This window comes from Acanthopagrus latus, chromosome 17, assembly GCF_904848185.1.
Source record: "Acanthopagrus latus isolate v.2019 chromosome 17, fAcaLat1.1, whole genome shotgun sequence".
Lineage (NCBI taxonomy): Eukaryota > Metazoa > Chordata > Actinopteri > Spariformes > Sparidae > Acanthopagrus > Acanthopagrus latus.
Window position 1 is genome coordinate 30,665,906 of NC_051055.1, and position 12,546 is coordinate 30,678,451.

Sequence of the window (12,546 nt, forward strand, 5' to 3'; positions counted from 1 at the left end):
TGGAAGAAGACGCTGTGCCGACCTGACGACTCTGTGCTTTCGGTAGCATGTACAAGTTAATAAGTCACGGTCCTAAAATAGATCCCTTCAGAACCCAACAGGGTTTAAGTATGCTATGCTAATCATTCAATGTTGACTCTTGGTTTCACAGAGGACATGAACACTGGCCCACCTGCTCTATACACGCACTGATGCTCTTTATACTGCGTCACCCGATTTCCTCGAGGTCGTAAATGTGGGTGGTGATAAACTGATGGCACAGCCGGTGAGAACAAGCTGGATGTGTACATGGTTAAAATCGCTGAGTTTGATGGAAGGATCAAAAAACACTGTGGACAGCGGACAGTTGTGAATGCAGCTACAGAAAAATCCAACACGGTGGTTTAGAGTTTCTGTTTCACGTCCTGTCAGCAGACTCACTTTGCACCTGACTGCTGTTTGAAGACAGAACCAAACAATCACAAACTATCTTTTATTCTCCGACTGATCGTTGAGCCGCTGCTGATTCAATCCACCTGAGAACACTGACTTTACTCACCAAATCTAACAAGACTGAACTCCCGTTCCCTGTGCTCTTTGTGACTTCTACAGATAATTGGACAGAATCGAGCCTCCTGTCAGAGGCGGTCGTACAGAAGCTGTGCCTTCATAGCGGGTCGGTTCATACAGATGGGTCTCAGCGAGGGAGACGGAACAATCGAAGCAGCTGCGAGAACACAAGAAGCCGTGATGAAAATTGGCTCCTGGCTGCGCTGGAGGAACAAATCACAGGGACATGATAATGGAGTCTCTAATTGCACTTCATCGAGAGTAGAAGTCCTCTCATCAGAACATGTTGGTGGGTTCAGCGTGATGGCTCCAGGTGTATGACTCAGTCAGGCTGTGACAGCGTGAAGCTTCGTAACGGGCTAAATGAGTCATTTGTAAATAAATTGCAGGCAGCTGAGAAGGATTCCTCTACATACTGAGAGCAATCAGTGAACATACAATCTTCCTCCCGCCTGTTGATGGTCCACACGTCCTTCAAGATCAAACTTTATTCATAAAGCAGCTTTCAAACAATCCAAAATGCTTTAAAAGTGATCGAAAAAGAAATTTCACCCGAAAAGACAGATCTAATTCTGAATCAACAATCTGACCAATGTTATACTATTCCACTTTGTTTATAAGTGGCGGACCCTGCCACCTTTCTGCTTCCTTCAAAACAGTTTGTTTGCTCACTCATGGAGAAGAATTGTATTTTTACCTCATTAATATTGTAAGAACTAAACAGAGATCATCAAGCTAACTCATTCAAAACTACAAAATAGTTCAGAGTTCAGGATTCTCAGTGCTGGTCCTTCTGTCAGTCACACAAACTCCACAACATGATGTCTCAGCGTCCTCAGAACAGTTCTAAAGGTTCTGTGACGTCCAGGCCGCAATATCAAAGGAAAATTAAAGGGAAGTCAATCGTCTTGGTGACATCAGGAGACATGGCCACATAGGGCTGAGCGTCATCGTCCTGTCTGTGGAAGAAGACGCTGTGCTGACCTGACGACTCTGTGCTGTCGGCAGCATGTACAAGTTAATAAGCCATGGTCTTAAAATACATCCCTTCAGAACCCAACAGGCAAATTCACAGTGATTTGAGAAATGGTTGCCCATGGATACAGAAAGTGTCTTCCACAAAGATATGTGTAAAACTATTTAAAACAGTTCCAGACATGCTGAGGTATTCTATGTAAATGAACCTGGTGGACCACAGTATCAAAGCCTCACTCAGGCCAAGCAGCACCAGAACTGAACATGATGCTGGGATCCATTTCCAGGTCACAGGCAGGAGAACAGGGAGGATGGGGAGGCCCGGGACAGCCATGAGTTCTTTTCCCTCCGGTGTCGGTGGGACTAAACTGTGCTGACGTCATCATTCTACTTCCTCCTTCTGCTTCTGAACGTCAACAATCATAATTCACGTGTTTAAACGTAATTTGATTTAAACAGCAAAATGTGAGCAGCACCGAACCCGATGAATTTAACGACAGATCTGCTGTAAGATTCCCGATCCATCAGACAAGGTGAGAAGTGGCTGTCCATTAGTTAATGGAGCGGAAACGGCAGAGAGAGAAAGATGTAATCTGATCTCCCTCTCGCTCCTATTCATGAGTCAGCCGGCCTCCTTCCTCCGTGTCCTATTTGTCAGGGAAATTATCTCTGATCAAATCTTCTTCTCCCCCTGCTGCTGCTGCTGCTGCTGCTGCTGCTGCCCCGTCTCTCACCTTATATATGATACTGTGCAGGTTTGTAGCCTCGTAACTTTATAATGAATCTGCATTAATGCTGATTCGTGTGATTAGTGCTCAGCGTACTTTCGCAGAACAATGTGAACATTGTGAAATGACTAAATAAACACTTTGTTATCACGACTGAATAAACAAACATTATTCTAACTCTTATCTTAAACGGGCCTTATTTTCCTCTGAGAACAGCTTGTTTATTCACTAATGGAAAAATGCATCTTCTGAGTTTGTATTATGACCTCATTAGTACTGTAAATATCTTAAAAAATGTGGTTTGGAATAAATACAACTCGATGGTCGGTGCTGAGCACTGAGCCGATGGATTTACGATTCTCTCTGTGATTTAATGTGACGACAGAACGTCGGTCAGTCTGGACCCAGCGCACGCATCGTGTTGTTCCAGTCTAAAATATATTTCCTATTGATCAATAAATTGGTAGGGAGGTTGAATACACAGAGAGGTTGGAGCTCTGGAGGCCCAGTGCCTAAGAATGGTGCATTCAAGGGCCCGTCATAAACTCAGAAACTGATACTCAAATCACCACAAAGGTTTTCTGAAACTTATTCATATTTTAATAAAAGGTATCCTGGCTACAGACGCACTTTTTCTAATCACAAAATCAGCTGATCTTCAAAATAACCTCATGATTTTATAACGTATAGTTTAGTGTGTGGATGTCGCTTCTTCTACAGCAATAAAGATTAATGCTCATAGACTCGTGATCTGCAGTCAGGAGTTTCTCTTTCTTCTCTGTGTTTGGTTGGTAGATCACAAGATAATATTTGGATAAACAACAGCATCACCTTCAGTGAGAAACTCCACAGAAACCATTTCAAATATTCTTTCATGTATTCAGTTTGTATCATATTATCATTTCATGTGTCTTTGAGTTTTCAGGTGGTCCTCTCTCAGTTTGAACCCTGCTGGGTCTGTTTAAATAGAATCTGCTTCACTTTGTGCTTCAGGTCTGTTTTGAGGAGCCTGTTTCCGTCCTTAAGCCAAATCCTGTTGCCTAGTTACCAGAATCACCTCATCCTGCCCGCTGCTTATAAATCAGAGATTAGAAAAGGCTGACAAATCTCATTATAACGTCTGTGCTCCTTCATCACACACAGAGCAGGTAAACAGGTTCATCACACAGCGACAGAGCAGCAGCGCAAACACACACACGACGTGTCACAAACCGCCAATGTGCGTGTGTGATAATAAGAGCGACGGGGATAATCTACGGCAGCCAGCGGGGGACATAAAGCACAGTGTATAAATGACAGCCTGGCAGCTCTTCTGGTCTCGGCTGTCCTCTCGCCCTCCAGGTGTCAGAAATGCTTCTTTCATTTCAGGAAAATTACATTTTTGAAGCTGCTTTCACGGAGACACAGAAAATGCTGTCAGATGTTTTTTTAGTGATTCTGGAAGCAGCCAGCGGACGTTCAGCTGAGGGAGGATTAAATAAAAAATACATAAAGTGTCTGCACAAGGACCTTTTATATTTTGTTGAGCTGTGAACTCACATTATCCTAAATGTTTCCAACAATATTCAAACCACAGAAATCCACAAGTTTACTCAATGTAACATTTAATTTGGTCCTTTGTCGTTACAGAGACGTGCAGTCTGTAGTCCTGAAACATGGAAATCAGGTACGTTAGCATGTTAGCACTTCCAGATTATTTTCTGTAATAATCCATGAAATAATAAGTAGTTGGAACCATATTTGTGTTTCTAACTTTAGAAACATTTACGTTTAGCTGTATGAAGCTGAACTGACTGTATCAGGCCACAGCAGCGCCCAGATGAGCAGGAGAGGCTGCAGTGATGCTGATATAAAGGCCACACAGTGATGGATATCCACAGCAGAGTAAAGAGAGACAGGCAGAGGAGCAGAGGGGCCAAAACAAGGACGAGGCAGGAGGCTCTGGTTTCACAAGATTAGATTTCCAAGGCTATTTTTGGGGGGTCTCTTCTACCCTCCATCTTCTGACAGTGAGCCAGGAGGGGTCGGGTCTCCTTCAATAACAAGAGGAGACGGATGAGAGGAGACAATATAAATGATGGAGGAGAAGAGGACGCTGGTGAGAGAGACTGACAGGAATAAGACGGACACAGACGAGATGATGGAGACAGAACGTGAAGGACAATAACTGAAGGCTGGCAGAGAGTTAATCTGCTCTCAGATCAGATTCAGACCATCATGACAAGTGAAGGAAACTCTGACACGTTAAATCAGTTCACTCACACCAAAACTAATTAACCTGATCAAACTAATTGTAATTGAGAGCTTTGGCTTATTTTTCTTTATATTTGTTTTTCTTTATGTTTCATATTGTTCAATTTCAGTTTCATGTGACAAAGCTGTGAATGTGTTCTGACAGAAGTCTGAAGAAATGAAGGACAAATACTTCATGACTCTCCCTCAGTGAAGTTTTTATCTGTACTCTGAGTATCTGTGTGACTTCTGAACACAAACATCTGTCTCATCAGCGGGAGCGTTTATTGGCGCAGTGCATTCTGGTTGTTGTAGTTTTCTACCTTCTGAGTAAAAGTTAATAAACTTCAGCTCAGTTCCTCTTTTTTCTCTGCTCATGTAGAAACAATGTAACTTAGTATTTGTGTCTTTGCGCTGCAGAGACAGTTCGGTTTGATACGAGGGAATCTTTCTACTAGATCTATAAAATAAATCCTCCAGGACCATGAATAAACAGCAAATATAACAGACCTCAGGAACAGTTTTTATGAAGGGATTAAATCTGAGAACTACAGGCTTGTTCATTAACGCTGCATTAAGGATTAATTAAGTGTTTCTCTCCACGTCTGAGGTCAAACAGCGACGACAGCTGAGACACTAATGGAGGACGGATGGAGAGAAAAACAAAGACGTCTGAAGAGGGACAGAAATAAAATGAAGAGAGGACAAACAAACTGCGGTCACTAGCTGACCCTGCGCTCACCTCCAGTGTTTCCATGACGATGAGCGGACGAGAGGCAAAACTAGTTCAGATGTTTATCTTCAGTTTCATGTCTTCGTTTACCTGCGTGGACCCACCTGGATTCATTCAGGCAGCACGTCACTACACTCATCTCTCATCATTCATATTCAAATACTTTTTATTTCTTATTTGTCTTATCAAGAAATAATTCATAAGAGCAGTCTGACAGAAATGTGACACACAAGCTTACGTAAAGTTCCAGTGTGCAGATTCTAGAGCGCTCAACAGGCAGAATAATGATCTTTGTTTTCATTTGTGTGTAATCACCTGAAACTAAGACTCGCTCTGCCTTTGTTAGCTCAGAATGAGCCCGGGACTGTCGAACCGAAACTGGATCCAAAGAGAGCCTTCTGTGATTTCAACAACACTTTGAACTGGAAGACGAAGGTTATTCAGTCGGGTGCAATCTGACTCTTCGTGCCAGATGCCACTAAATCTCAACTGTGGTCCTCATCGTTTTCATTTGTCTGAAGGACAATCACAGACAGAGTGAAGGCAGACGTGATTAAACTCTTTCAATCTTCTATCTGTTGTACCACTGAGCACCGTCCAAAGAGTGAATAAATATAATTTAAAATATCTTTAAATTTGGATGTTTTAGCAGGTAAAACAGTGGATCTAAACATGTAAAGCAGAGGAGCGGTCACAGGGTCAGTTAACTCCGAGGGGTTCGACCTCTGGGGAGCAGGACGTGCTGACATGTTTTGTAATGACTGAATAAATGTGAATTATTTTTATTTGTTAGTTTAAAACATCCTGCAGGGCTGCAGTCATGTCATCCACACTTTTTCTGCCTCAAATTAAACGTTGCTTGTTAGCAAATTAGCCACAAGTTGCCACAGTCGTCTGCCCAGTAACACTGACTCAACACCAGCAAATGTAAATATTTAGTTAAGCTTTGTCGAGTTTAGCCGTCCCTTCGGACCAAACCGATCCGATCCGATGCCTCCTGTTGTAAAGATCTTACTGTAATTGTGCCGGTGGTGCGTAGATTTGTTTAGGAAGGAAACAGACGGAGGAAGGATCGCGATAAGGTAACATATTTATTTGTGAATTTATATTTGTCGCAATCAAACAAAACAAAACACATTTCATCAGTTATTATATTATCAAAGATCAAGCTCGTCGTAAAGCTCCTGATGACCATTTCAATAACAATACCAGCGTTTATCTCCATAAACTACCTCCGACACGAGATGTAAAGGTGCATTCATTGGTGTTTTATTTCTGATTTTCTAGAAAAAGCGTTTGCACCTCATTCGGATGGAAACCTGATGAGTCGAACACCAGACTTATTTTTGTTGCTCAAAAAATAAAACGGCTTGGATCTGATTCATGGATGTGAAATGAGGCCAATAACGCTCGTCTCCCTGCACGACGCAAACTGAATTAGAACTGACGAAAAATGTCACAAATCCCATCAATCATCATCCTGGCTGTGTCCTGGAGCTCACATTCAATCACATCAACTCTCTCACTGTCAGTCACCACTTTCCTGATGACCTCTGACCCTGTGACCCTTCAAAATAAAACACCATGTCAACGCTCCAGGTCAGCCAAACTAAACAGAACAACCAGAACAGCGAGATCCAGAAACAAGAGGCGAAAAACACTCAGACAGATCGATCGGAGCTGCTGCTCCTCGGATCAGGTGACGACAGCTCCTCATTGGCTGAGATGACGAGTGTGTGTGCAGGTAAACGAGTCTGACCTGACAGAGGACGAACGAGGAGAGAGAGGACGGACAATCTGTGGGCTGGTGTGTGTTTTCATGTGTGTGTGAGCTTGTCTCGTCCATCAGCTGTGTGGTTTGTGTGTTTTGGAGAGCTGACAACAGAGGAAGCTGGTGGAGTTTCTCGTCCTTCGTCAACAGGATCTGCAGGCTGGACTCACCTCTGACGCACAGAAACCTCCCTTCATACCCAGAAAAACAACCGATATCAGCACCGATCAAGAGAACAGGATAGAAAACTTTTACGACTTTCTGGGGGGGGAAGAGATTTAACGCTAGGGAATTAAACTGGTGTGGTTTGACCTTTCAGAAGTCTGAGACATCGGTACAGATCGCTAAAACTGTCACGCAAAACCTGGAGATAATCTGAAAGTCTGAGGATTCAGACAGTAAACACAAGAGATAGAAGACAAATTGTTCCTGTGAGTAAAGACGGGCGTTCTCATCGTCACATCATGGTGACTTCTTCAGAGACGCAGGATTCATCAAACAAACAAGGATCCAATCAGCTGTCGTCCTGTCAACAGACGAGCAGAAGTCTCGAAACCACTTCTCACAAAACTAACAAGTCCAAACACCTGAATGTTTTTCACATTTGTATGCACCATATGTTTCCCACAGTGACATTTCTGGCCACCAAAATCATTTATGTTAAAGAAGCAAATGGCTTTAAACTGAATTTATGTCTCCATCCGTGAACTTCTAGTGATCAGTTCTGGTTGTCTGAAATACAAAATCCACAACAAAACACACGTCTGACAGCATTAATGGTCTGAATACAACTTTTGTGTCGGGATGGTGGAATAACAGCAACGCGAGGCGGCTGCCCAGCCAGACGCCACTGTGAGAGACGTGAAACCACTGCATGCTCTTAATGTGACATCAAGGTGCGTTCCAGCCTCGTTTGTGGCGACTGAACCAGGTATTTTAAACCAAGACAAGATTTTGTCTTGACCCAAACCAACCAGACCACAAGCACAGTGTTGTCACAAGATAAAATGGAAAACTGAACCTAAAGAATCAACATATCCGTGCACTGAAACGTACACTACAGACATTTATACAAATACCAGGTATTCTGTTAAAAGGTGCAGAACCTCTGCAGTACTTCTGTTCAGTGCTGATGGGCTGAGGTGCCACAACACACTCAGCTCTGACAGCTTTAACAGTGAGAATAAAACTAAACACACACAGGAGGAGGAGCTTCCTGTCCTCAAACAAAGCCACGTGCCTCCCACCTGCTTCTTATTAATAGACTCTTGAACGCAGCGCAGCATCGGGACAAAGTGGAAAAAATCCCTGCGACATCTTCTGCAGCAAACAGAAATGTGCTTCCAGGGGAGCCAGAGGCAGAGAGCTGAGCCCATGTGTGGTTTCTAATGCCAGCAGGGACGAGACGAGAAGGCCGAGCGCTGGAATTTTACTTCCCCGTCTGCTTCCTCTACAGGATCCTGAAGAGAAGCAGGCGGGAAACATCTGCTTTTCCCTTCAGAGGCCAAAAGAACCTGATGTATCTTGATCTCCTGATGTATCGTGATGTGAAGAAGAAGAAGACATTAATGAAATTACATGTTTGTGCTCTTAACCTCTCAATGTCAGCAGCAGCAGTCTGATTTAACTCCTCCAACCACTGAACCAGTAACCACAGCAGCACCAGACTCCCTTAACAAATGTGTCAGTTTAGTGAGTTGCTGAGTTGGAGACACTTTATAAACTCTGTGAAACTCTGTCTCTGACTCATTCTGCAGTATTTGGACCTTCTTGTTAATTCAGCAAATGTTCCACATGAACTTCTGTCTGTCTTTGTGCAGAAATCAAAGAACTCGTTTGTTACAGCGATGGACGTGTTGAACAGCGTCACAGTTCCACTGTAGGCGGCGATGAGTTAGTGTGTCGCTCTCGTCATCGTGCTGAGTTAGTCGCAGTTTCTTATCTCAGCTTCCTGAGGCTGAACGCAGCTCAAGTACCAACACGTGATGCCGAGAAGAAAACCTTTTTAAACCCGACTAGAGGATGTGAGAGTTGATCCGACAGGACACTTTCCTCTGCTGGGTGAGACGGTCTGAGGTCACACAACCACAACAGACACACAACTGTACTGTGAATCTCTTGAGTATCTAACTGTGAGACTGTTTTAAGAAAGTGCGACATAAATTATAAACCTAGTTTTGGTGCCATTAAGGGTCATTTTTTTTATTTTTGAATGGTTCAGCTGAATCTGATCCAGAAGAGAAGAAATCTTTGCCTGACAGATGAACAGACAGAAGGACTGAGACCGACTCGAAGTCCCTCGTTGACCCGTTTCCAAACAGAACTGTCCAAGAACCTGCCCAGATCTAAAATATGAGCCCAGTTAAAGCCAGATGAGGCCTCTGAGTCTATTCTTAACATGTAAAACACAGATTTCCTCAAATCTGCTGTGAATCATAGGATCTCGTTCTGAACCTGCTGTGCTGAGGACGTTCTGTAAGAACCAGCCCGGTTCTGTTTGTGTTTCATCACATAGTGCAAAGAACACTTCCTGTAAAGCATTTGTTACTGACTCAGCGTTGAGGAAGTTCAGAGGTCACAGCAGCCTGACAGCAGATGGATGATGCTGTGAAGAGATGGAGGAGAATATCCAGGGAGAGATGGAGGAAACTGCTCCTCTCTCCTCCACCTTCCTGACCTCATGTATCGCTTTTAGAAAGTGCTGCATTAAAAGGTCAAACTAATTGAAGTAAATCATATTTTGAATAGTGATGCAGAGCAGAGCGGTGATGTAATACAGCAGCTGCACAGATTCACTTTCTTGTTGGTGAAATCATCTGGTTTGTGTTTCATGAATCAAAGGGTGATGGATGAATCTTTAATCCAGCTCGTCTTTCTTCTCTACCGCGTCAGTATTTCCTCTTACAGCAGAGGTCAAAGGGCAGAGCGGCAAAGATAAACTGATCCAAACGATGCATGAATGTCTGCAGAGGTCTTTACTGTACCAAGACAGACGTCTGCATGACAGAGTCCAACACTCTCAAAATGATTCAGCAATGATGAAAGATTCTTAAAACCTCACTGCTGCAGAAAATCTGCAGAGCTTAAGTAACACATCCCGAGATTCACTGATAGTAACTTAAAAGGAGCTTAAGATAAAAGTTAAAATTGTGCCGACCAATCAAGGAACAGAGAGTGGTGTAGGTGCGATGTATTTAGCATCGTCTGTTAAATGTTCTGATACGTTTGATCTGTAAAATCTTAATCATTTCTCAGTCTTTTTATTGTGGTTTTATGAAAAACCTTTTGAAAACATGAACTCTGACATGTTATTTTCTCGTCATGGTCTCTTTCTTTGAGGTTATCAAATCATGAGACCTTCATCTCCTACTGAACTAAATGTTTTGAAGTGTTGACTTCAGCGTTACACTTCACCTTTGAAATCATATAATCAGCATTTAAGTTCAGGACTCTCGGACCTCCTCCGTCTCCCACAGCTGCAGATTTATGAGCTTTTATTTCCTGCCAGGCTGATATCAGAGCAGAACATACTGTACATTCCTGAAAGGTTGCATAGAAAACTGGCATTAGCTGAGCGCGATACAGATACGGGCTTTAAGATAAGCTCTCTCAAGAGGGAAATGCAACACAATGAGACCAACAGAAGCCAGTGAGAGAGAGACAGAGTCAATCTGAGGTTCAGATTTATCAGAGAGCACAAGCTGAAGTGAAGTTCGACATAAAGTGGGGCTGAATAGTGAATCATTTTCAAACAGAAGAGGAGAATAAAAGTATTGAAATATCGAAGACATCATTTTCTCAGTCTTTGGTCCTACAGGAGATGAACTTTCACACCATCCTCACGTCTAATAACCTCAACAGCGTTTATGATGAGTCCGACCTCAGTGTCGGCGGTTATTTCACTAGAGTGGGTGTCACAATTCTCAGATGCTGATGGACTCATTTCAGAGTGAAGCTCTGGAGAGCAGCTCCTTCACTGTTTTTACAGATTTCATGTAACACATTCAGCTCCGAGTGCAGCTGAAACTCAATTACACCTCCCACTGAATCAGTAAAGAACACATGTGGTCAGGTGGAGCAGAGCAGCTGGGATGATGAGACGACACCACTATCATCTACAACGACGCTGGCATGTTAACTTTCCACCAGCACAGCAGAGGACAAACAGGATGGTCAGACAGGATGGAACCAAAACCTGCAATAGTTCAATGTGATTTGATATGACAGGATGATTGACAGCTCCGTCACTCCAGCTTTAACTAACAAATCTTTATATTTTGTTCACAGTTTGATGTTTAATGTTGTCTGGTCCAGATAAAGTCCCTCTCAGGGGTTTTTTAACAGCTCTGTATCTTGTCTTTTGTCGCACATGTTACATTAATTTGTTTTACTTGTAGATGTGCAAACCAATAACAAGAGCGAAATCCACAGCAGAAACAAGTTGATAATAACATTTAATTCAACCTAAATTGGTGACTTGAGAGGAAGGAGGGAGGAGAAGAAGAAGAAGAAGAGAAGGAAGAAGAGGGAGGAGAAGGAGAAGAAGAAGAGAAGGAAGAAGAGGGAGGAGAAGAAGAACAAGAAGAGAAGGAAGAAGAGGGAGGAGAAGGAGAAGTTTCCCCGTCTGTGATCAGATGAAGACAAACCACTCAGGCGTACTGACCGTGGAAGGTTCGATTCCACATCCTCTTGGTGACGATTATTCCTGGAGGCCGTTCGGTCGACATCGACAAGGTCTCGTTCAGAGCCTGAGTGTAGAGCATCAAGCCGTCGTAAAAGCCTCCAGCTATAATGTTCATCTGCATATGAGAAACAGAACACATCACTTCTTCAATCAGGATTCTGTCTGGATCAATAACTCCAGCCTGTTGCTGTTTCTATCACACGTCTCCAACTTTCCATGCAAATATTCATTCTGGATTACAGCAGACGAGCTGTATGGAGACATTTCATCCCACAAACTATCAACGTTCCTCATCAGCCTGACGGTGAATCTGACCCTGCAACCTGCTCTGAGTGACGGACTGAAATCAAAATGACTGGCTGATAAACATAGTATTTAAATCAACCTGTGTGTGTGTGTGTGTGTGTGTGTGTGTGTGTGTGTGTGTGTGTGTGTGTGTGTGTGTGATAACCACATTAGCGTCCCTCAGCTGTCTCTCTGTCTGCTCCTGGTTAACTGCCAGACAATCTTCCTACTTTAGCTCTGCCACATATGGAGCCTGATGACGGATGAAATCGTTTGAGCAGATGACATTGTTAAAGTAATCGCTGAGCAAACAGTATTTACAACCTGATCTCGAGAAAAGATTTCGGTAACGTACAATTTGGCAAAACCAACAAAAAAAAAAACAAACAACCTTATTTTTATTCCTGAACCTGAACAAACTGTCTGACACACGTTTGTGAAAGAAATCTGCAAAAATGGAGTCGCTGATCACGCAGAAGCTTATTATCATAAAATTAAAAACACTTTGACTAAAAAGTGACGAAAACACGGGAGTTTTTCATTGACTAAAACCATGATGGATATAAAATGTGACCAATGAGCATTTTCT

The 12,546-nt window shown here is 43.0% G+C and overlaps 1 protein-coding gene across 2 annotated transcripts in view; it reads right to left on the reverse strand.

Moving 5' to 3' along the window:
• LOC119005588 (atrial natriuretic peptide receptor 1-like) overlaps positions 1–12,546 on the reverse strand; it is a 69,989-nt gene that overhangs the window by 18,647 nt on the left and 38,796 nt on the right. For both annotated transcript variants that reach the window (XM_037073348.1, XM_037073347.1), the window contains one exon: positions 11,652–11,787. In XM_037073348.1, coding sequence (XP_036929243.1) covers positions 11,652–11,787 — 136 coding nt within the window. The remainder of the gene's footprint in view (positions 1–11,651; positions 11,788–12,546) is intronic.